Below are 24,588 nucleotides of genomic sequence, written 5' to 3'. Positions count from 1 at the left end.
CACACATTAAACATGGCTTAAAGGAGACAATTTCAAACCCAAGTACAGAAAATCAGCTTCACCATAACTTGCAGCATTCATAGACAGAGCACTTGTCCTTTGCTGGACACATTTTCCCCACAAATACAACATGCTAATGTTTTTATCACAAGCCTATGGCATTTTACATTGATAGCTAGCAGCTAGCGGAGATTTCCTCTGCTCATATGAAGCCAGGATAAATCACACATAAGACTTAAAATGCTATTTTGTGGAGGCTTTATTGTCTTTACAATTTATTGTTCCTTATCTGTGAAATTTAAGTAAATAAAATCTTCGTCTCCATTGAGGGAAATGATTTCAGCTTATTAAAATAGACTGAAGGTCTGCGTTGCCACAACACCTAGTTACATGTATGGCATAGGCCTCAAATCGACACAGAGCATACAGCGTTGATTCAATGCACAAGTAAAAATCATGCCTTGGGCAGAAAACAGGCCCTTATGAGTAATTTAGATTGCCATCCTTTGAAATATGCCTGTGTTGAAAGACAAACTCACATTTAATTAAAAATGGTGCCATGTACTTTATATTCCTTTGAAAAGGGAAACCCATCTTCATCATGGTTTTCTTTTTTCTTTTCTTTTCTTTTGTAAAATAGACAGTAACAATATATGACAAAATGTTGTAAAATATAAAATATATAAATAAGGTATAGAAAACCATTCAAGTAAATTAATAATTCCTTATTTTCTTTGGTAATTTTGTCCTATACGTATATGCGATGATGATTTTGGGGTGATGTGTATGCTGGTGTTATCCAATGTCAACTCTTTATTTGATCATGTGATGATAAGATTATACAGTAGCTAGTTCGGGCACGTAACAAGCAACTAGCATATGCCGTAGGGCCCCTCACATAGCTGGGGCCACTTGTAACTACCTCGCTCACGCCACTGGACATATGGTAGTATAAGGTGCAATGTGAGTGTAATTTCTCAGGCTCAACCCTATTACTATTTATTGTTTTTGTGACATAAAATACTAGATTTACTTTATTCAAATTATTTATGTTGAATATAAGCTGCTCTGAGGTGAAAATAACAGCTGGGGCAGTTTTTTTTTGTTTGTTTCTCTGTTTTTTAAAAACCACCGAGTACTCCATCTTCCCAAACATAGACGATCTTGGGTGGGGACGCAGGCAACATCCACGCATGTACAGTATGACCTTTCAGTGCAGCTGCCTGGGAAGGCTGCACATGCCGAGCAGACGGGCCACAGCCGAAACACTGAGACTTTAAAAGCATGAACCCACCGTAAATGGGTCTACCACCACATCTGCCGTTTCTTTCGTCGCTCCCGTTTACCTCGAACGATTTTTGTGGATGGATTACAATATTCACCGTCTCACCGAGAAGCCTTACAACGCCCAGTCAGCAGCGGCAGCCATAGCTCCGTCATTGACGCTGGAGGTTAGTGGGCTCGTCATCGGCTGACTGCCATTTCAGCAGCTAGCTTAGCCAGCTGCTAGCTAAGCGGCTAGGCTAACGGAGGTTTACAAGCTAATGGTGACTGCGCTAGCATGATGCTAATGTGAGACTGACGTACCGGCAAGTTTGAGAGGTTTGTAGAGTACAAATGTTTAGATGTTTTTAAGATATTTTGGATATTTGATTAGGGCGTTACATTTTTAGTTAACGTCAGTGTGAAATTAACAAAATGGTGATGATTTTCCTCCTAAGTTTAGCAGTTAGTTAACGTCTGTTTAGCATAACAGTGGCTGTGTTGCTTAACCTGACGCCAGGCAGTAAGGAAGGTTTGTGTAACAATATGTGAGCTTATCTACTACTTTATAAGAATTGTTTAGAGTATAAGTTTATTTAAGTGTTAAATAAGCCGTTGACAGCTACATGGACCGGACTGATAGGTGATATCTGTCAGATAAGCAGCGAGCTGTGTTGTTACATAATATTGAGTCACTGAACGTGCTGTCCGGTTATGTCAATGCTAATGTTAGCTCTATCATATAATGTCATTCATAGTTAGCCAACTTGCAACTCATAACGTCTATCATGACTTTGTTGACGGCAGGAGTGTGTGTGTGTGATCGGTCAGATGTTGTACTTCTTGTATTTTTCCATTCAGCCTGTTGCTGCACCATGTGTGACATGTAACCAGACACCTACATGCTCTCCCTCTCTGTCTCTCTGTATCCATGTGTGCTTCAACAGAAAACTGTAACCTGCCTGTGCAATGGCAGTCTTTAGTCACCAGGTGCTCCTGGCAGTCACAAGATCAAGGTAAGCAAGCAGCACATGGCTACATTTACATCCTGTGTGTCACTAAAACAACAGCTCTGGCGATGCTAAGCAGGCTTTGTCCAGCATAACTGGTTTCTTCAAAGAGTTGAATAGCAGTAATTACAAGCTCTCTGGTGCTCTGTGCTGTGTTTAAGTTTGAGGCTGGTAAAGGCACAGACTGTCTCTGTTTACCTAGAGTCTGCTGTCATGAAGCTAATTCAGTATATCCCATGACTCACAAGAGGTACACACACACACAACTGTGGTTTCTACTGATGATGCAAGATCTCAATCTCGCAGTTTATAGGCCAGCTTTTTCCTCACTTTTACTACCTAAATTCTCATGACTGTTGCTGTTACAGTTGTCGGATTGTTACACAATGTGAACTTAGCTGTACATTAGGGTTGGGCAACATTGTGATCTATACCATGAGAACATATGAACCACTTTGTCAACTATCAGTGACCTTACAATACCACAATTAACTTGCAGATCACTGTGCTTTTAATATGTCTTAATATTATATGCCACTGTTGCATTGCCAACATTGAATTTACAGAAATTAGGTATTTTTCCTTTAATCAGCCAAAAACAGCCATTCTTGTCTGGTAATTTCATCTGCAGTTAATAGTTTTCCCGCTGAGTTCACATAACATGTACTGTCCTGATGGATCAGAAACCATGATGGAAGATTTCTATCCACATTGTCCAAGTTTTGCACACATTTGTAATTTATTAAATGTTCCCTGTGCAGATTTAGACCTTAAATAGTGCTATGGGGCTGTTTTTTATGTGTCAGTACTCATTTTGTTTGTATTGTGCACGTGTACAAGAGAGCACATGCACGCGGGGAACGCAACCCACATTCTTGCCATTAGTTTTATGCTGTTGAACTGAGCTACAGGTGGTAGAAAAGCACCAAGCAGCAGTTCACAAGCAAAGGCAGGAAAGAAGAAGACTGAAAGCTAATAAACATGAAATAAACAATGTAGGATTTAAGACACGTGAGGAAAAAACTGCTTTGCAAATGTTTGCTTATGACAACGGAAGTTCATTTGATGCATTTGTTAGAGCTCAAGGTTAAACACAACACACTTGGTATGTAACAAACTTTGGTTTGGTTTGCAAGAGAACTACACAGAGCACCTCAGGGTTCTCATGGTCATTGAATTTCACAATTACATTTTCCAAGCCTGGAAAAAAGTCATGCATTTTTTTTTTTTTTTTTTAAAAGACAGTTTTGGAAAAGTCATGGAATTTTGTTAAGCATAATGAAATTGTTTCTGTAATCTTCCGTGGATAATCCTCCACTTAACGTAACATAACGGCAAATTTCTTTTCTGTAGCTGGCGACGTAACATAGCTCTAATATGTGGTGATGCGTCCAATATATGTGAAAATGTTTTGATTACCATCATATACATTTCTTCATTTTCTCCCCATAATCTCTCCTGTCATGTATGCCAGCGATCTGAAATTATGTTTGAAAAGAGTTTGAATCTGGTATGTTAAAAAAAAAAAAAAGCTGGGCAAATCGGGCAAGAAAAAATGTGAAATTGCGTGGGTACCCTGAATATAGTAAGGTGTTTTTTATTTAAAATTCACACAACTTAAAGCTTATTATTTTTCAATTTAGACTAAATGCATTAGTTTTTGAAGTGTCTCGGTCCCTGGCAGCGTATCAAGATACCCCAGGTTTGTGACAGAGGTTAAAAAACACTGTTTTAGATGACAAGTGAAAATCATAAAAGAAGATAAACGGCATTTCAGATGAAACTTAGTGACAAATTAAGGACACAGAGGTTCAGCTCAGAGGTATTCAGCGGTACATTATGACGTCATCCATTGTAGGGCATGAAGACAGGTGATTCCCAGAGTACAAATAGTCATCAATCTTTCTTTGCTTTCTTTCTTTCAGTAGTAGTACAACTATACAGGTATTTGGTGGTGTAGATGGTGTGTAGTGATGCCTGCAACCACTAAGTATTTTTATTTATTATAATTTTATTGATTAATAAACAGTTAATAAAATGAAATAAATGATGCCTACAAGCTTTCAGAGTCTGTCACAGATGTAACTAACAGTTACTTTCATTATTAACATGCAGATTATTTTCTTTTTAAACCAATCAATCATTTAGTGAATGCCCATCTTAATTTCCCAGAGCTCAAGCTGACATCTTCAGATATGCTATCTTCTGTGACCAATAAAACCAAAAGAGTTTCAATTTCTAAAGATATAAAACAACAGCAAATCCTCACATTGATGAAGCTGCAACTAGAGAATGTTTAAGACATTACTAAACAATAATCAGTTATCAGAATAGTAGAAAATTAAGTTTTTTAATCAATCTAATCATTGCAGCTCTAGGGTCTTGGGGATGTCCAAAAAAACAGTGGTCTTCACTTTACAGTGATGTAAAACATGAGAAACTATAACCACAAACTGTTTTACTTTCTAATATTGCTGTCACAATATTATATATATATATATTTTTTTTTACCACACAGTGGTTTTGGCCAAAAGAGTTCATAATAATAATATGTCGAAAAAAAACGTTACTAGTCAAACTAATCTTTAACTTTGTCTCTTGTTGGCACCCAAATTTCAATTGCAGGGAGATAGAGAGTCTGTAAACATAAATGCACCAAAACGTACTAAAAGAGCAGTTACACTTAATGCATAGTGAAAAGGCAACCAGGTGGTGTTGGTGGTGAAGGGAGACAAAGTGAGAACATAAAGAAATGGAAATTATTTAAGAGGTGTTGTATTATTATCGTGTAAATAATCCAGTGCCTCTTGAATGTTTTTTTGTTTCTTTCCATCATATGTGTGTATTATTAACGTGGTATAAATATTTAGTTTTTAAACTTTAGGGTTATGGTCTATACCGGCATATTGTGGCAAATTTATATATCTATTAACTGATTATTTAATTATTAAAATAGCAGATGAGTATTGTTGATAAACTAATCAATTCATCAAATACACATTTGAGCATTATCATACACTCTTTACTTTTTTAAGGACATTCACCCGCACAGTATTACATAATAACTAACCAGTTTTTCTTGTTGCTGTCACCAGGGGATCGTACTTGTTATCCAAGAGGCACAGCTGCTCTTCTCTGTCTTCCAAAGCCTATCTCCATATAGACCCTCCCCGCCATGTCTCGTCCTCGCTCACACTCAGGCACTCCCACTACGGCTACCCCCACTGTTACCGAGGCCACGCCCTCAGCCGAGGCCACAACTCCGCCCTTTTCGCCCGCTCTCTACACAGCTCAGGTGTTTGGCTCCAAGACATAAAGCAGGAGGATGCTAAACCTTCACCAGCCGCTGCACAGGATGCTTCTGCAGGAGCTAAAAAGGACTCTGTAGCCGCCGCACCCCAGTCACAACCTCCTTCAGCTCCCGCTGCCCCAGCCGCTGCTGTACCTCCGGCGCAGGAGAGGGCAGTCGTGAAAAAGGCGCTGTATGTGAGAATTGTGGACGAGTTGAAGCATTACTACAATGGCTTCCGGTTACTTGGCATCGACATCAAGATTGCAGGCAGGATGGTGTGGAGGCTGCTGCACGGACAACTGCTCACACGCAGGGAGAGGAGAAGGGTAAGAGAAGCTAATGTACATTATAGTGTTGCATCATTCAGTCTAATGTTACAAGATTTATTTATCTGAGACTGTAAATTATATCAGGCACGTGGGTCTGGAACATTTACAGATAGTGAGTGACTGAGTCATGCATACACAAGTCTCACAGCCTACGTGCACTTGGACACCAAAAATACTGTTGCAGTGGTGAAACATGTCGGACAAGTACATAGATACTAGTAGGGCTGCACAATTAATTGAAATATTAACAAAATGGCATCATGATTTAATGCTAAGGGTAAAATATATCACAACATACCATTATAAAAGAAGCATTGTTGTGCTACAGAGAAGCCCCAGCCTGCGAATCATATTCCAGACATAAGAGGAACCACCCCCGAAGGACAGAGTTCCAGAACTTTTACGGGGGCTAAACAAGTCCCTGCTTCGGAGTAGGTACTCAGAACGGCCCCGAAAGACTCCTGGCTGGGGCTTGGGAATTACTTGGTGCTGATTGGATATACTCAAGGAGGGATGTGACGTCAACAGAAAGCAACAAAATAGCCGGTATTTTGAAAACTCAGCAGACGAGGGTTAGCTCGTTCATATAGTTTCCGCTGCCATGTAAAAAAAACTCACTAAATGGCCCGTGAAAAAATTATTGTTTCCAGGCGATATCTTAGTTACAACATTATTGAGCTAGCAAAGCAGTTTTGTGTTGCTATGTGTGATATTTATTCAGTTTTGGGAAATCACGATGTCTAGAAAGCATCAGCTGACAGGGACAGCTAACAGCAGCAGCAAAGCTAACATCAGGACGTCATCTGTTAAAAGCCTCCCATTGTCGGATACGTCATGAAACTACTCCAGTTAGCTCAATCATGTTGTAACTAAGACATCTGCTGGAAAAAAATATTTTTTTCACAGGCCGTTTAGTGAGTTATTACAGACACCGCTATCAGCTAATGGCGTCCCTACGTCGCCCCGGTCAAAATGGTCGCGCAACGATTACGTCACATCCAGAGGCAGCCCGTAACTTTACAGGAACCTTCCTTGTACGCTCTCTCAGTGGAGATACGGCGGTTGAGAGGGCCGAACGAGAGGACGTTCCTGTAGTAGTTCCTGCCCCCCAAATAGTATCAGGAACTTCTTCAGTGGAAACGGGCCTCTTGTTTGGTACAGATCCTAGCAAAAACCACATTGGCATCAGTTGTTTAGTTTTTTTTTTTGTTTTCAGGATAAATGAAATGCAAATATTACCAGTCCCACTAAATCACAACTTAGATTGCAATCGTATTATCTGTCAGAATAATCGCAATGATTTTTTTTTCACTGCATATCATGCAGCTTTAACTGTTCACATACATTGTTAGACCGATAGATAGATTGCTCTTTTCCTAAAACAAAGTTTTTTATAACCATCCAACCAGAAGAATCCATCAGAAAATATGGATATCTTACTAAAACATGTAGTTCTTAAATCATCATATAATCTCCATGTCTTTTCTCTTCAGTGAAACATTTAAACCTACCTGTGTCTAACAGAAATGTACCTGAAAGTATGTTAGGGCTATATAAAAGCTAATATGTAGTGGTCAGTTCGGGTCTGAGAACTTGCAATGAGCATTTCAACAGTTTTTTGATGTGTTAGTGATTATCAAAAAATATTGTACATATGAATTGATGATGAAAATAGTTATTAGTTGCAGCCCCATTGTTGTGGAAGACTTAAAAAGACAACCTTAGATGTAGTCAAGGCTCCTTTTACCTTTTTTTTTTTTTTTTTTTTTAAATAACCATCCAACCAGAGGATCAGAAATGAAGGATATTTTACTAAAAAGTGCAGCTTTAAAATCATCATTCAATAAACCATAAAACATTAAACAGACTGTCTTTAAACTCACCTAAATCACATGTAAAACAAAGCTATTTCCCATCAGGTAAATCATTAAACCGATTGGTTTCTATTGGTAATGTACATAAACCTAACTGCACATGAAGATCTTTAGGCGCCATACTGTGGTTTTACATAACACATTATAATTTAGGGTTGTACCAAACATCAACAGACCATCTTGTCAAACTTGTGTTCCAACGTATTTGGAAATCTTCGTATGTGTGTTCTTTTTGCCCTGGTCCTCTGTATTGATCTTTTTCTGTTGCCCTCTGGTCACAGCAACACGTCTGTCTGGTTCTTTAACAATTGTCTGGCTTCTTTTCTGTCTTTACAAAAAGACTCCAAAAGTAATTGTCCTGGTTCCTCTGTCACTCTTGTATGGGTTGTTATCAGTAAATTAGTGAGACAAATATTTTATGGCTTTAGGGTGAGTGTTAACACACCTTCGCATGTCAATACAGAATCTGTACAGTGTGTTCCCAAAGTCATAAAAAAACCCACAACAGCATGTATGCAGCTGTATGGTACAGTGGTGGGACAGACTGCCCTTTTGAGGGATTTTTCACAGTCTAAAGCATTTCTACTTAAAATACGCTATTAAAGCTTAATAAAATTTTTAACAATCCTGAAAAAGATTCAGTCTGTGACACTAAATCCTGCTGTTGAAGACATTCAGCTCTGGTGTTGGTCTGTTTGCTCTGTTGTTTTTTTCTTAAGGACTGTTGTAAAATGGTTTTAGACTAATTTGTAAAGTATGTACCATTGCACAATGATTTATAGAGTTCAGCTGTAGGTTGAGTTTCATTCAGCACCTAAATCATTTACACTGTCAGTAGCATTTTACCGTAACTTTACTTAAGGGTCATGGTGGTTGCTAATAGTGAACAGTCCATTGTTGGATTGACATTGGCAGACGTTTTAATCATTGATTAATGACTTAACACATTTGCACATTCAAACAAAAGTATAAAACACAATTGGCAGATTTAGTTACTTTGTCTTTGCCTTATGTGATAGTAAACTTAAAATCTTTTGCTCTTGGACTGATGGGTACTTTTCACCTTTTTTTTTTTTTTTTTAGATTTTATAGAAAAAAATTATTATTAGTTATTATTATTACTAGAAAATAATCACTAATGAAAGGAATTGTCAGTTGCACCCTTGTCACTGTTACTTTGTTTTGCCCCTGAGCCTAATTGGAGCTCTCGATTTTTGAATTTACTAATACATTTTCAGAGACATGATACACCTGCACAATATGGCTAAAAATACGTCCAAAATAGATGTGACATCAGTAAAGCTCACACAATTTTTCAGGCTGCTATTTATAGTCTAAAAAATCCGACAGCAGTATCAGCCAATGTGAATTGTTTTACATAACAACACACATTTATGATAAGGATCATTCAAATTAGATGATCAAATTTAAGTTGTGACAAAGATACGTGTGGGACACTATACAGTGAAAAATAAACTTGTCAGTACTCTGTGGTGGACAAACTTTGTAGTTAAGACACTGTTCTTAAAATTCCTAAAACATCTTGTCTGCATCAGCGTGGTCGCATTACTTTTATGTAGACTTACACACTCATACTGAATAGGTGTGGGCGTCGCGATATGGCCCTAAAGTAATATCACGATATTTCAGGGTATATTCTTGATGATATGACAAATTAGTAAAAAAAAAAATTGAGAAAAAAGAATTGCAACAAATAAGTGTCATAGTTTTACATGTCAACCCAACAGTTTGCCTTCAGATATCCAATGAAAACTTAACAAAAATTATCTGTAATTTCTTTCATTTGTTAAAAGCATCAGAGTGAGATTCAGATTCTGTATACCATATTAATAGTTCAACAAAATAAACTCTACCACAAATTACACATTTAAACAGCTCCCAAATACTACAAAACAACCCTGGGATGTAAATATATAAATCATCTGGTGATTTCCTTCTCTCTTAGCAAAATCTGTTTACTTGCTCACAATGCTGAGCAGTTTCAGTGTCAGTAATTGTGAACTTTTGAACTCAAAAAATTGTACTTGTCTTACATTACTACTAAAATCTGTTGTCAGTCAGTTACTGATACCATTATGCAAGTTATGAAATAGCGAGTGGTCAGCTGAGCTGGTCTTGGTTGTGTTCAGAAACTTAAAGTGGTTCTATGTGAAATCCAGGGGCCGGTTGCACCAACTGGTCTTAAGCCTGGTCTTAAGCTAAGTCAGTCGTAACTTGGCGTTCTAAGTCCGACCTTATAGTTACGCTGGTTGCACCAACAGGGCGTAAGCCTTCTTCTCACTAAGACCGGGCATAAATCTTACGCTTAGTCAAGAGCAGGTGTAAGGTGCTGTGCTGTGTAAGCTGCTCTCATGCGCTCTAGAGCGCAGAGAGCGCAACTTGGTTATGGCACGTCTCATCCACCGTCTGTATATGAGTGGGCATTTAGACGGGAGAGGATAATTAGGGACAGAAGCAATTGGACATGGCCTATATAATGACGAGGAGCTGATTGAGAGGTTTCACTTTGGTAGGAGACATCTGTTTGAACTTACTGAAGAGCTGTCACCGGATTTACAGTTTGTGTTGCAAATAAATAGCGCAGCACTACCACCAGCCTTCCCACCAGGCAGGGGAATCCTCCCCAAATATGTCAACAATGATGTCACTGTAAATAGAGGTTTTCGGGGAGGACCCCCACCAGTTGGATGATTTTTTGTTGGAGGAGATGTATTTTTTTGCCCTGCTGAGGAGATCTTTCCACTTCTTCCTCATGTCAGCCTCTGTATGAAGGCAGCCAGAGTCTGAACACGTATTGATGTGCCCCGTTATCTCTGCCCATACCGACTGTTTTTTCTTAATTGTGATACGTCTCTGTGCTGGCTGTACAGCTTGATTAATTTTCTAATTTCAGTGTTGGTAAAGTTTTTTGTTGATCCTTCATGTTTTCTTCAAATCTTAAACTGTAAATAAACTGTCAACACAGATGAGAGGGGCTGTCAACTGTCAGTTGTCATCTGTCAAGCACACGGGGTGATTCAGCGGCGCATCATTTAACATCACCGCGCTCCTCTAGGCAGGCCGAGAGGGACATTCCGGGGGCATTCACATGGACGCGCACAGCTAAAAACCAGCGTAGCTAAGACCAGGCGTAAGCCCTGTTGGTGCAACCGGCGTAAGTCCACTCCTTAAGACTGGTCTTAACAAAGACCGTTTTAGGAGTTACGACCAGGTGTATTAAAGACCAGTTGGTGCAACCTCCCCCAGAGCCTTTAAGTTTGTTCGACACGGTTCTCAACATGAAGGTGGCTGAGCTGGTGGCTAGCAGCTAACAGTGCTAACTCCATTAACAGCGATAAACAATGACAGTGTTGACAGAGCTAACGGGGTTAACCAGGGGTGAACAGGAGGGAGGGCACTACGCTTTCATGAAAATGCTGTCCTGATATCAGCAGCAAATGCCTTATGAGGGCAGTGCAAAGTGGTGGTGATGAGCTAGCCAGTGGTTTTAAGTACGTGCAGTGACGCACACATGGCTGGATCATGTTATTATAACAAACCACAGAGAAGCTTAGATTACAACACTGACAGAGGGACGTGCTCAGGACGTGGTTACTCCTCTATATCTTTATAAAGTAAATAGTGGTTTGCTGCAATATTAATGCTCTGAATGTTGCATACACAAAATTTTAGACATGTTGAAAAGTCGATACCTTCTGGAATTGGCTCTGTCTGATGTTATGACCTCCTTCTTGAACCTATCTATGCAGATGTGAGATAAACTTCATGGAGAGGACACTGGTAGATCATTGAAAAGGACATACTGTTACTGTCCATCCCAGTGCCTGATATACACAATAAATGCACCCTCAATGACCCAAGCTGTGCACATGCCATGGTAAAACTATATTAAGGCTATTTTAGAAGAGGACTGGCAGAGTCTCAGCACACATGTAATGGATCTTACATGCAAACACGCCTCTGTAGACGACTGCACAGTGGCGTGAACACTGGCTCATGTTACCCTCCACGTTTTCTGACATTAACATTGTTCTTCTTTGCGTTGACAGCTGATGAGGACCTGCGCTGACCTGTTCCGTCTGGTGCCCTTTATGGTGTTTATCATCGTTCCTTTCATGGAGTTCCTTCTTCCTGTCTTCCTCAAACTCTTCCCGGAGATGTTGCCCTCCACCTTTGAGACTGAGAGCAAAAAGGCATGTGTTTATGTACACACACACATGCACACCCTGTCGCCTGAATGACCCCACCTCTGGGTTCACTGTTATCATATAACTCCTCAGATATGTCTGCTGTACTAAGAACGTCAGGCAATGCAGGCAGCAGACTTTATCTAATCTTTATTTATTTGGGAGTTGTGACATAATATATAACACATGCTATCCAAACCTGCAGTATGCTTACTGCATCTGATTTTAAAAGCCCTCATACTGTTTATATAATCATAATGATACCACATTCCTTACCTTTTAATCTCCTGTAAAAGAAAAGCAGCAGGTCTTTGTGCTTGGTCCACTCGGCCTGTCAGCTCTGATGTTCTCTGGTTGTTCTGGAGCACGCCTCAGTGATTCAGAGAAATGCTCTCGTGCTCCAGGACAGCACAGACGTGTGCAGCCTCTGAAAATGTGACCAAACAGAAGGATCAAAACAAAGCATGTTAATAAAGGGGATTACAGCATACTGCAAGAGAAAATGTTATGATATAGTCAAAACTGTCATTATAAGTGTATATTGTGATTTACTGTAATGTTATTATCTACAGTGAACTAAAGACCCATTCTATACATTGTACCCTCTACGGTCCTTATTCACTCAGGTGCAAATGCCTTTTAATTAAGTTGTTTGGTCAAATATTTATTCTCAACTGTCTCCCTCATAGATTAAACCTTTTTTTTTTATAGTAAATTGCAGTTTGTGGGCACCAGCCTTTCAGGTTTTTATGTTTTTCTGTCTGTAATTATGTAAAGTATCACTGTTATTGCAAGAGAAGTTAGCATTTGAGAGTCCTAGTTAAAAGTAGGCAGCAAAACGTGCTGCTTTATAAAGGAAAGACCTGAAGAGACAACCTGCAATCCAAACAACATGTGAAATCACAGTTCTGTTTTTATAGTGTCATTATGCACAACTGTCTCAAACTGTTTGGAAAGTCCACTGCTTTTCCCCAAAGACTGCATCTTTTAAAGAAATCTAACAACCACAATGAGAGTTTTAACTGTGTACTATTAAACTATAAAGAACTTATAATGTACACAGTGTTCGGGAGGAGAGAAACCAGTCCGTTCTGACTGTATTTGCTGTATATTAATGCATCCAACTGCAGCTGTATTTGTAGTATTTTTTTTTTTTTAAATCAACCTGTGTCCCCTCCCTCTTCCTTCTTCATGCAGGAGGAGAAGCAGAAGAAAGGTCTGGCAGCGAAGTTGGAGCTGGCCAAGTTTCTCCAGGAAACCATCGCTGAGATGGCTCGAAGGAACAAAGCGAAAGCGCAGACGGAAGATGAGACACAGCGCTTCTCCACATATGTTCAGAAGGTAAATTAGAGCAAAGATAACATTTGAACACCTTGTGTTTAAGTGGCAGGTCATTTTACTCAGCTCACGGCAAACCCCCTTGATTACACCATGGATGGATGTATAAAGAGAACCGGATGCAGTAATGGAGTCAATGTTCATTTAATGAAAACTGCTCAGTGGCGCATGAAGCCAAAAAAAGTTCAACTTCCTGGATGTAAAATTACCTGTATCTTCTGCATCATTGGGCCCATAGAGCAAGCACACTAAAGACTAGAGAAAAATTGTACCCACTGATTCACAGACGTCTCTTTCACGATTTACGTCTGTGGGGAAAAAAGTCTTTTTAGGCCTTGTAACATCATGTGATTGACCTGAAAGCTGTAGTTACAAGGTTTGGCCACTTTGTCAAATTCAAAGCTTCAAAGTCCAGCACACTTCCTGGGGGCTTGTATTAGACAAGTCAGTTGTTTTAATGCTGTACTGTTTCTGCTTTACAGTTAATATTTGACTGTTGCCAGCTAGTGTTTAAAGTGATAATCAGTAAAGTCAGTAAAGCAAACTAAAGCATAGTTGAGAATACAACTACGGATGAACTAAGATGCATAAAAGATTTTCCATAACTTAAAAAAAAACAGCATTATTATCCAAGGGGGAAAAGGCATCTTTGTAATATCTGGAAACCTGCAGTGTTTTATGTTATAGCAGTAAAAAGTAGATAAAATTGATGGTTTGGAATTTGAGACTTGTTTGGTGCAGTCCATGCCTGCAGTCCTGTATCCAAATAAAGTGTATATAGGTTATCTTATCTTCTCTTATGAAACTGCTGGTACAGTTGGTCTGGATAATATTTGCTCAGCCTGCTTAGCATTAGTGACTCTTTGTCCTTGCCAGGTTCGGGGCACAGGCGAGCAGCCCACCACAAAGGACATCGTCCGGTTTTCGAAGCTGTTTGAGGACGAGCTGACACTGGAGCACCTGGAGCGCCCCCAGCTTGTGGCACTGTGTAAGCTGTTAGAGCTGCAGCCCATCGGCACAAACAACTTGCTGCGTTTTCAGCTGATGCTGCAACTCAGAACCATCAAGTCAGACGATGAGGTGAGACGGAGGAACGGGACCTGGTGTTTTTGTGGTCGAGGGGGCGGTCAGCGTGATTTCATAGACATAAGAGGAAGAAGTAGATAATGGTTATGAGACTATGAACTCTTGATGAGCTATGAGCTCTTTCTGCCAAATGCTTTTACATCTCCTCACTATTTCTCCAAGCATCTTAATTATTTATGTCCTGTCTCACAGGTAGACCGACTGAAGATGTCCATTCATGACATTAGGTTTAAACACCAACTTGTAGATATTGAAACTTCATTTTATTTTGATAATCAAGACTATGCAAATTGAATGTAATTTATAATACGATGAGAATAGGCTTTGAAGATAATTTAACCTCTGCTGTCCTCATGATCAAACTTATTTCACATTTGTGTTACCCCAGTCTTGATGTGCAGCTGTTATATTTCTCACACTTGTGCAACAGTTTTTGACTTCCCTCTCTGTTTCCTCACAGATGATTGCAGCAGAGGGTGTGGCAGCTATGAGTGTGTCAGAGTTACAGGCAGCGTGTCGTAGTCGAGGGATGAGGTCTTTGGGTCTCACCACCGACCAGCTACGTCAGCAGATGCAGCAGGTGAGCAACCAAAAGTTAGATTTTTAGCTTTCGTTGGTTGATAGAAACTAGAGTTGGGTACGAAACTCAGTACTTTTTAAGAGCTAATAAATAGTTTCCCTGTCAGTGTGTCTGCTTTGGTCCATGCGTCAAATGTCATTATCCGCCCATGTCTATGAGGTCTGCACGGACCCAATGCAGGCATTCGTGTGCAGCCCTTTTTTTTTTTTATTATGTCAGAGTTTTAAGGGTACTGACTGAATTATAGCAGTACTAATGAGTACAAATTCACGTTAAATCCATCACTGCTAAATGTTGCTACCTGACAGCGCATCTGGATGAGAACGCCGGGTTTAGACCAGAGGTGGAAAGGCTGTAAAGCGCCCCAAAGTCTGGAAGCCAGGCAGATTCCCTGGAGTAAAAGACTGTATACAAATCTTGTCCAATGAAACATATAGATTTTCATTTCTTCTCTATTTATCAAATATTATGTCTTGTCGTTGTCCCCCATATAATAATGTGTTTCTCATCTAGTGGTTGGACCTGCACCTGAAGGAGAACGTTCCTCCATCGCTGCTGCTGCTCTCCAGAGCCATGTACCTGACTGACCTCAAACCAAAACCTCCAGTCATCCCGCCTGTTCCCAAACTAGAGGTTCGACCTTTACAATCTACTTAAAATCTTGCAGTTGCATATTCACTTGAACGTACAGATTAGAGAGAGTTTAAGCCGAACATTCCAGCTGCTAAATCACTGGTATGCAGGTCACTGATATTTGGTACCATTCAGTGTTTCCCCTCTTTAGCATGAGATGTTTCATAACTACTTATGTTTCTGGGCTGCAACTAATGATTATTTCCATTTATTGATTAATAGTTAAGCCAATAAAATATTATAAAGCAGTGAAAAATGCCCATCAGAACTTCCCACAGCGTCAAACTGCTTAATACATCTGACAACAGTCCAAATCCCAAAAACATTTATTTGCTACCATATATAAATAAAGAAATTTAACATGTGAAAAACTTGGCTTTTTGCTTCAAAAAAATGAACTCAAATGATAAATCAATTATCACCATAGTTGCTGATTAATTTTCTTTTGATTGACTTATCATTGCAGCTCTATTAGTATATCTAAACCCTTATTATTCCTGATTAAAGATCTTCTCCAGACATGTGTTAAGACATAAAAATACTCTGCTTTGAATCACATTTTGTGTCTGACACATATAAAACTCTTACATTGTTCCCTTCTCTGTCATTTAAACATCCAGAATCTATGAATATGAAAATGTTTAACTACTGGACACAAGACATGTCCAACTGTAATGCAGTCATAACACAGGGCATCTTGTCTTTCATGATGTGTGGTCTCCTTACCAAACGTTTGCTGTTGTCTTTGCAGAAAGCCACACCTCCAGTTGAGAACACAGGAGCAAACACGACCTCAGTCAGCACTGACATGTTGGCGGACCCTGCTCGTATTATCAAAGAGAGACCGGTCAGTGCACTCGTAAAACACATGGCACACAGCAGCATCAGATTATCAGATCAACTGTACAGATGACAGAGAGGAAACAGTCATGGCTATGGTTAAGAATAGATTTCAGAAAAAACAGAGGTATTGGTCGTAACCCTAGGGGCTGCACACCTTTTTCTAGCCATTGTCGAGTCCTTGGATATTTTCAAATACTCCCAAGCTAGATGTAGAATTAAGTGGGATTTATACGTGTGCGGTAGACACTATGCTATAGCCTATGCACGTGTCCTATGTCTTTGTGAGCATCTACACTTGTGCGGTGGTGTGTCTGTGTCACTCTGCAGTTACACCTCCAAAACACTAGCCAGCAGTGGGGTTTCTGTGAAGTGCTGTAAAGTTAATTGATTCAAAACACACATTAAATATGGCTTAATAGGGACAGTTTCAAACACAAGTACGCAAATCAGCATAAGTATAACTCGCAGCATTCACAGACAAACACTTGTCTTTTATCTGGACACATTTTCCCCACAAATATAACATGCTAATGTTTTTAGCACAAGCCTATGGCATTGTACATTATATAAATTAGTCCTAGCAGCTAGCAAATTTTTCCTCTACTCATATGAAGCCAGGGACAACAGCAACATTTAACAAAGGAAATGTTACAAAATTCAGCTCCATTACAATTCACAAGGTTCACTGACAAAACAACTGTCTTATAATAAATGGGTTTTCCAAACAGATATCACATGCTAATGTTTTTAGCACATGGCATTTTACATTGTATAAATTAGCCTAGCAACGAGCAGAGATTTGCTCTGCTCATATGAAGCCAGGATAAATCACACTCAAGACTTAAAATGCTATTTTTGTGGAGGCTTTATTGTCTTCACAGTTTGTTTCTTATCTGTAAAAATAAAGTAAATAAAGGCCTCCTGTCCACTGAGGGAAATGGTTTCAGCTTACAAGTATAAATTCCGCCTTACAAAACATGAAAGTATATAAAATCAGAAAAACTAGCAAGAACATTTCCCGTTACTTTAAGTCACTGTCCTGTCTCTGAAGGCATGTTTGCAACTACACAGAATGAGATAGTGTTAATCTTTGGTTTTATGCCAGAGTTGCAAAGCCAATGTTTCTCCATATAAGCTGCTTCATGGTCAAACTCAAGAGTTAAAGTCTGATATTTTTTCACAGATCAAGAACATGATCCAGGTACTCAAGCAAATATTTTAGCATTGAGGAATATGCCCTTATTTGCTTTTTCATGAGGAGTTTGATTAAAAAGGTTGATACTACTCTCAGTAAATGTGAAGCTGCAGCTGCATAGCTGAGTTTAGCACAAAGACTAAACTGAGGAACAGCTAGACTGGCTCTGTCCAAAGCTAACAAAATCCACCTTTTACACTTTGGATTTTGTACAAGGATTAAGCTGCATTTAGATGTTTCCCCATTTCCAGTCTTGGTGCTAAGCTAACAGGCTGCAGCTCCATATTTACTGTACAGACATGAGTTTCTTCAAAACATGTCACAGTTGTGCAGAAGAACCATACAATTCAGCACAACCCTCCATTTTATATCTTTCATTTTATGTGTGTCCTATGTGTAGGCGGAGGAGATGAGAGACAAGGCTCCTTTGGTAACCGACAAACCTCTGACTCCTGCTGAAGTCCTTCAGGTGAGCACTCCTTGTTGCTTGGACCTGTGGAATCCACAGAATCCAGTATGAGATGCAGCACAGGGTTTCATAATCCAGTTAGCTCTTCCTGACTTTGATCTCCCTCACATGACGTGCTAATCTCTCACAGTGGGACACGGCTGCTATTCTGATAGACAGAAAGTACTTGAATACAGTAGAGAAAGTAGAGAGACTGGGTGGAAATCTGTTAAGTTTAGATGTGCAGATAATATATGTAATAATTATTGACAGATACAGATCACAGTTACAAACTGCTCTTGGCAAAGTTGGAACTGAGCATCTGTGTAAGGTTTAAAAATAGCTGATAAATATAGACCTGTCACCATCACGCACGCTCCCAGGTTTTTTTTTTAAACCAACCAGTCATTTAAAGAGATACTACATGACTTCAAAACACATTTGAAATAAACGTGTCGATTTTTTTTTTAAATGCGATTGCAGTATCTTTTCAAATCATTCTGATGGCATGTATTTTTGTTTTTATAAAAGCAGCACAAGCTGATTTTCTTTTTCTTTCGCTTTCATGTTCTTGTCTGTTTAAATGTCAGCTCCACTAAGCTAAGTTTCTGTTTCTTATTAACACATAGACACATTAATGTCTCCATCTGCTGGTGGGCCATCACGATAAGAGTATGCATGCATAATATGATGTTAATTCCACTACAGAAGAGACTTGATAATCACTAAAATTGAGTCAAATGAGTTGTTACATATCAAATATTGGCAAAAAAATATTGTGTATCCGTATTTAAGGAATATTTCTTCTACCTCCATTTTTCCACCATATCCTCCTCTACTTAAGAAACTCTTAAGCCTTTAATAAGTCCTCCTCCCTAACAGTTTTTGACCTGAGGAGCTCTCTTAAGGGTGAAGATGCTTTGTTAATGACTTATCTTTACTAGGACCTGGTCTTATTTTCTGGGGGAAAATTCTTAGAATATTCTTAGGAAAACTCTTCGTACTAGGAACCTTTGTGAAAACAGCCTGAGGTATCTAAGCAGCAGTCAGAGACACATAACATGTGACAGTGACATATTTCAAAACAAGCGTGTGTCATATGGGGGATGGTGTTGTTATAAGACGTCCAGTTTATGCTCAGGTCATGATTATTACTTAGGTTAAATACATTTTAAGAGTTATCACAGAAAAATAATAAATAGAATTAAAAAAAAATGGGATACTGTTATTTTAGTATCTGATTATTAAAAACGATGTAGTGAAAGAATTAAGTCATGACAGGTGTTTCTCAACAAAGAAAAATAGGAAAAAATAGAAACTACCATATTAAACAGCGTTTTGAGGTCATCTGAATTAAATAACTGAGTTTACAAGGTGCATTTAATGCACCATGAAGTCCCTGTTGGCCCGCCATACAAAGCAATGTAGATTTCAAAGTTAACGAGCTGCACTTGAATGCACCATGCAATTCTGTTCCTATGTGAGTGTCAAAGTCAGTCACAGACTGGCAGCAGAGGATGGAAGCAGCATGACCGTAAATTACACCAAAAAGCAGTCCAGCCTCTCAGCATAGTTTTTTTATTACACGACTATTGTGGTACAAACATTTACCGGTCAGTGTGGTGGATAGACTTCAGAGATCTACTTGCCTAACGGAAAATTTGCCACATTTGGCGAGTGTTGATTTTTCTGGCAGTCTTCTTCATTACTCATCATATCACGATGACTACAATGAAAATAGGATTGATTTGATTTGACCTCACCATCACTGAGGTCTGTCAGTGAAGCACAAAGTCATAGTAAAGTAATTTTATTAAACTTTTGTAATAAACTTATCACTGTCATTGTAGGTCACTGTAGTGTATTCATCAGCACTGCTGGCGTTTAGAGTCCTGGGGCTGTATTCACAAACGGAAAAATGTTAGAGCAACTCTGAGTAAAGAACGAACAGAAACATTTACCTTAGGGAGGAGGTGTGGTTGACCCTGTTGCCAGGTAAGGTGCATTCTGTAACAGATTTGTTTGGTTGCTGTTTCGTGAGCCTTCAAGTTGTGGACACCTACTGGAAATGAAATGAACTGCATCACATTATGAGACTGTTGAATTGTTGGCATTTTTAGTGTGAACGCTGCTGATGGAAGGTTGAGACAGACCAAAGTCATTAAATTTCTTGCATTGTATTGTTACTGTTTGGCCGGACATGTGCGCGCATCTCTAATGAGATCGATCACAAACATCATCCCTGCACCATCTTCTCTGTAGCATTTTATCTACTCACTGTCATCCAGCGTTTAAGGAATATTCCTTCTGTCTCTTTGTTTTTCCGCCATTTCCTCCTCTACTTAAGAAACTCTTCAGCCTTGTAAAAGTCCTCCTTCCAAACAGTTTTTTTAACCTAAGGAGCTCTCGTAAGGGCTAAGATGCTTTGTAAATAACTTACACCTTTACCAGGACCTAGTCTAATTTTCAAGTGGAAATTCTTAGAAAAACTCTTTGTAGTAGAAAGCTGTGTGAAAAACAGCTCCAGGCATCCAAGCAGCAGTCAGAGACACATACCATGTGACTATGACGACCTCAGTTCACAGATCATGTCTGGCTGGTGACCTTTGTCACATCCTATCCCTCTCTCACTCCTTGTCCCATGATTTTTGTCACTAAATGCCTGTGGGCTATCAAATGCTCCAAATATTAAAAAGAATAACGTTTTAAAAGGTTTTCAATGGGATATTGAAGTTATACTGACCTCTGTGACGTCTTCTGCAGGCTAAAGCAGCGACAGAGGTGTCCCAGAAGAGCAAGATGAGTGCCAATGGTGTGTAAAGTGGAGCAGGAGCCTCTGGACTGAAGGGGGGATGGACTCAGCTCTGTGTCCTGGGGGAGGGGGCGACATGGATGTGGTGGTCAAAAGATGAGCCATTGATGGTCTACACTTCAGTAGCCCTCAGTTATGTTGAAGCTCCTTTCTTTGGACCAGATGGACAAGGAATCACCGGCTCCGTTCAGCATTGTGTTTGACATGTTGATGGTACAACTCATCCAGGAGTCCTGTTTATCTTCTTGTTCCCGTCTCTGTTAACACCCAGGGAAGGTCTGCTGCCTCTTCTGCTTCACCTCAGCAGCTGCTTCTTTATACCCTCTGTTTTCACATGTGTGCACTCCGTTCTCTGTCATTGTCCATTGCTGGACTAACCAGTCTGACATGTCACTGGACTAGCAGACCACTGATGGTGTGTTTACTTTGACCTGATGTCCTGGATGTGATGCCCAAACCGCCCATGGCAGAGCCTGGTCAACTGTCTGTCTGATGGTGTCTCCTTACAGTCTAGACAGTCTTCTCCTCCTTCTCCTGTAAATTTGTAAATATCCTGTATATTTGTGTCTCTGTCTTGCATCGCAGCAGCAGCAGCAGCTTTGTACATTTTGCTATGCAAAGGTCTCTTGAAAAATTTCAAGTTTTTCTCTATCAGCAGTTTCATTTTGTTTTCTTTGGATATTTTTGGTCCTTTTCAGGATTTAAGAGAAGTCATCCTCTTTTTTTTCTTCTTTTTTTTAAGACACATTCTGAACTTTATGGTTCAGTAGCTGTCCTACCTTCATCTTTGCTCAGTAAGCTGGATCTCGCCGATGTCCAGAAACAGACGGCACATTATGAACCTGCGATTGAATAAAAAGCAAATTCAGCAAAAAATGTCAATCATATTCCTGCGGATTTGGACCGGCCCTGCTTCTGAACAGGGTGACATAGCGTAGTTGCTCGCTGCTGCAATTAGCAAATGAAGACTGGTATATTATTAAGAGAGAGGTCACTCCTTAAACCCAGAGGCAACTGTGGTAAAAGTGCAGCCTGCCTCCGTCGTTAAACCACTGAACGAACAATCTGTATAAACTGTGCAGATTTTATTTGCATATACAGTGTATGTATTGTGTTTTAACACTATGACTCTTGTTTAAACTGAAAAGAGAAAATACTTGATGTTTCCATAAAGATATATTATTAATATTTGGGGGAGAAGCTTAAATATTGAAGCCACGGATGAGATTATTTTTTTGGTATTGTGGCCCTAAAAGAGTTAAAGCATTATGACTGATTTGCCCGACTATCCTACTGCATTATATGACTCTAAAAGCAGTTCTTGGAAGGTTTACCACATAAACGTGTACTGTATAAATACAGTTTTGTGTGTGTTTGACAGTGCTTACGATTTTTCCATCCCTCTTTATACATTGGACATCTGTGGAGTGACTTTTTGTCTCCACACATTTTTTCCTCATTGCTGTCTATCCATGGGCGCCTCCCAGAAGTGGATGCCATAAACTAAATTATATTTTTAAGCAAAAAAAAAAAAAAAGATAGCTAATGAAGATTTTTATTATTGGTTTTACATATGTGCCTACGGTTAAAGAGCAATTGTGTTTGCATTTTTCATCAGAGAACAGATTTTCTATATTGCACCTTTGTTTTTGATTTTGCTCATTCACCTCAGTGTGTTTTAAAAGGGCCCAGTTTAGTGGAATGTCTCCTTCCCCTTTCCCTGTTTGATCCAAGTTGTCAATGCAAATCCAAATGAATCCTTCCCTGCACTGATGAAAAAGCAATCACCTTTTCAATCAGCTCTGCACTTGTGGTGCAAAAGGGGATCAAAAGTAAAAAGTTAATTTATCGTTTTTGGTTTGTGCTCTGCTGCCATATTTAAAAAAAATATCCAAGACATTCTGAGAAGATGTGAGTAGACTGACGCAACATTTATGGCATTTACTTTTTGGAAACAGAAGGTTGGTGCTTTCTAACAACACCTGTCACTACCTGTCGAAAAAGTGGTGTCATATTGATGTGCTGCTCCACAGTGGCGTGGAGTTGATCTGCTGGGACGTTTTCAGACGTTGATGTCTACTGCATAATTAAAGGACTGCACAGCATTTAATAACGGGAATGGCTGGATTGGTTTCTCGTTTCTGCCGTGCCTCCAAGACCCTGAAACTGCAGGAAAATAAAAGTAAATGTCTAATTTCTACCCCAGTTATTGGACAGTGTGCATCCTTGTGTCACTTCTTCCATTCATCAGCATCATAGTGTGTTAACAACACAATGCCTGTCTGGAAACTACATCTTCATACTACTGTCTCACATGGTTTGGTACATCAGTGACATCATGATGTGTCCTTTCCTCTGTCTGTAAGGATTGTTTCTTTCAGTTATGAAAATGCACTGCTGTCCAGTTACTTCTTACCCTGCATTCAATTTATGCATCACTTTACCATGGCAAGTGAGTGTCTGCGTGATGGAGGAAAAAAAGAATCCACACAATTAAAATCATTAAACCCTTTACAGTTGTGTGGCAGTTGTCTTTGTTCACACATGGGTCATTACTTAGTGCCTGCTTTGCCACACTGGCTTAATTTGTCAATTATTTTTATCCACATAATAAGGTCAGGTGTGAGTTTCACAGAAATATTCATCATTAGGATTTTTAAATTAATGTCTTTTCATATCCAGCAGGTGGCGCCAATTGTATACAAGAAAATCAGGCTAAGTGTAAATTTATGTATTCTTAGGTTTAATCTCATGAACAAAATAATGTAACTATTAGTAAGTAACAGTTCATTTCAGACATGCAAGTAGCAAATAAACAAAATAATCATACAGTAGTAGACAGACATAAAAAAAACAGGTTACTAAAGGAAGCATGAAAACTGAAAACAACATATGATTTGATTTACATGTCCAAAAAGGAGTGGGAGGAAATACAAACTTATTTATTCCCATTCCTTCTCCATAAATTAATAATAGCCAATCATGTAGCTCCCCATCAGTATAAAGCTGTACAATAATTAATTCCCCCAGACCTAATATATTAAATTAATTACCATTAATATTTGTCTTACAGCGAGATATAAAATGATTACAAAAATACTTTGAAAATAAAAATTCAAAATTCAAAAAATAATGTCAACTTTATATCCTTATCCAATCATGACAGATGTGTTTTGCTGTGTCAAACTATGCATATATACACAAACTATGTACATATACATCCTCACACATACAAATACATACACAAAACAGTAAATATATGAATAAATAAAGAGTAAACACCTGCTGATAGTCAAACACCTTCTTCATTTACGTTCCTCAACTATGTCTGTAACCACAGGAAGACATTCATTTTACATCTGCTGATAAGGACTAGTCTAACCCAGGGAAGTATCTTTCAAATGTTTCCACAGATGAAAACATCAAAGGTGACAGTTTGAGACATTAAACCACTAAGTCCTTCCATTCACCTTTAAGTCTAAAGAAGCTGAGAGGGTGGTTCGGAAAATGTTAATTTAAACTGGCTGTTGTTTTTCTGCTTCTATGGAACATCTAAAGGTCAATCCACCCAAATCACACCACCACAAAAATGTATCTAGCCATGCAGATCGTTTTTTAAAATTTATTTATTTGTCCAGGTCTTTATGTATGGTTTATCCTTCTGGGGATTATCTTAA

At 39.1% G+C, this 24,588-nt stretch overlaps 1 protein-coding gene across 2 annotated transcripts; it reads left to right on the top strand.

Annotated features, from left to right (window-relative positions):
* Positions 1–1,200: 1,200 nt before the first annotated feature.
* Positions 1,201–23,425, top strand: letm2 (leucine zipper-EF-hand containing transmembrane protein 2). Of its 2 annotated transcripts, none has more exons than XM_049579011.1 (11): positions 1,201–1,451; positions 2,211–2,279; positions 5,369–5,891; positions 11,839–11,982; positions 13,174–13,317; positions 14,191–14,394; positions 14,861–14,980; positions 15,494–15,613; positions 16,365–16,460; positions 18,052–18,120; positions 20,863–23,425. In XM_049579011.1, the coding sequence occupies exons 2-11, from the start codon at positions 2,233–2,235 to the stop codon at positions 20,917–20,919; spliced, it is 1,524 nt and encodes a 507-aa protein (XP_049434968.1). In that variant the 5' UTR covers positions 1,201–1,451; positions 2,211–2,232; the 3' UTR covers positions 20,920–23,425. The 2 variants fall into 2 exon arrangements, with proteins under 2 accessions (XP_049434968.1, XP_049434969.1); XM_049579012.1 differs by lacking the exon at positions 1,201–1,451 and adding an exon at positions 1,467–1,602.
* Positions 23,426–24,588: the final 1,163 nt, after the last annotated feature.

This window comes from Epinephelus fuscoguttatus, linkage group LG6 (assembly GCF_011397635.1).
Source record: "Epinephelus fuscoguttatus linkage group LG6, E.fuscoguttatus.final_Chr_v1".
In the NCBI taxonomy this organism is placed as follows: Eukaryota; Metazoa; Chordata; class Actinopteri; order Perciformes; family Serranidae; genus Epinephelus; species Epinephelus fuscoguttatus.
This window is presented reverse-complemented; position numbering and strand designations above follow the sequence as displayed.

Bases quoted from the DNA above. Each gene is read 5' to 3' on its own strand.
- letm2 (XM_049579011.1), top strand. From the start codon at position 2,233: ATGGCAGTCTTTAGTCACCAGGTGCTCCTGGCAGTCACAAGATCAAG. The intron at 2,280-5,368 runs GTAAGCAAGCAG...TGCTGTCACCAG, and splicing joins CTGGCAGTCACAAGATCAAG to GGGATCGTACTTGTTATCCA. The intron at 14,395-14,860 runs GTGAGACGGAGG...GTTTCCTCACAG, and splicing joins CCATCAAGTCAGACGATGAG to ATGATTGCAGCAGAGGGTGT.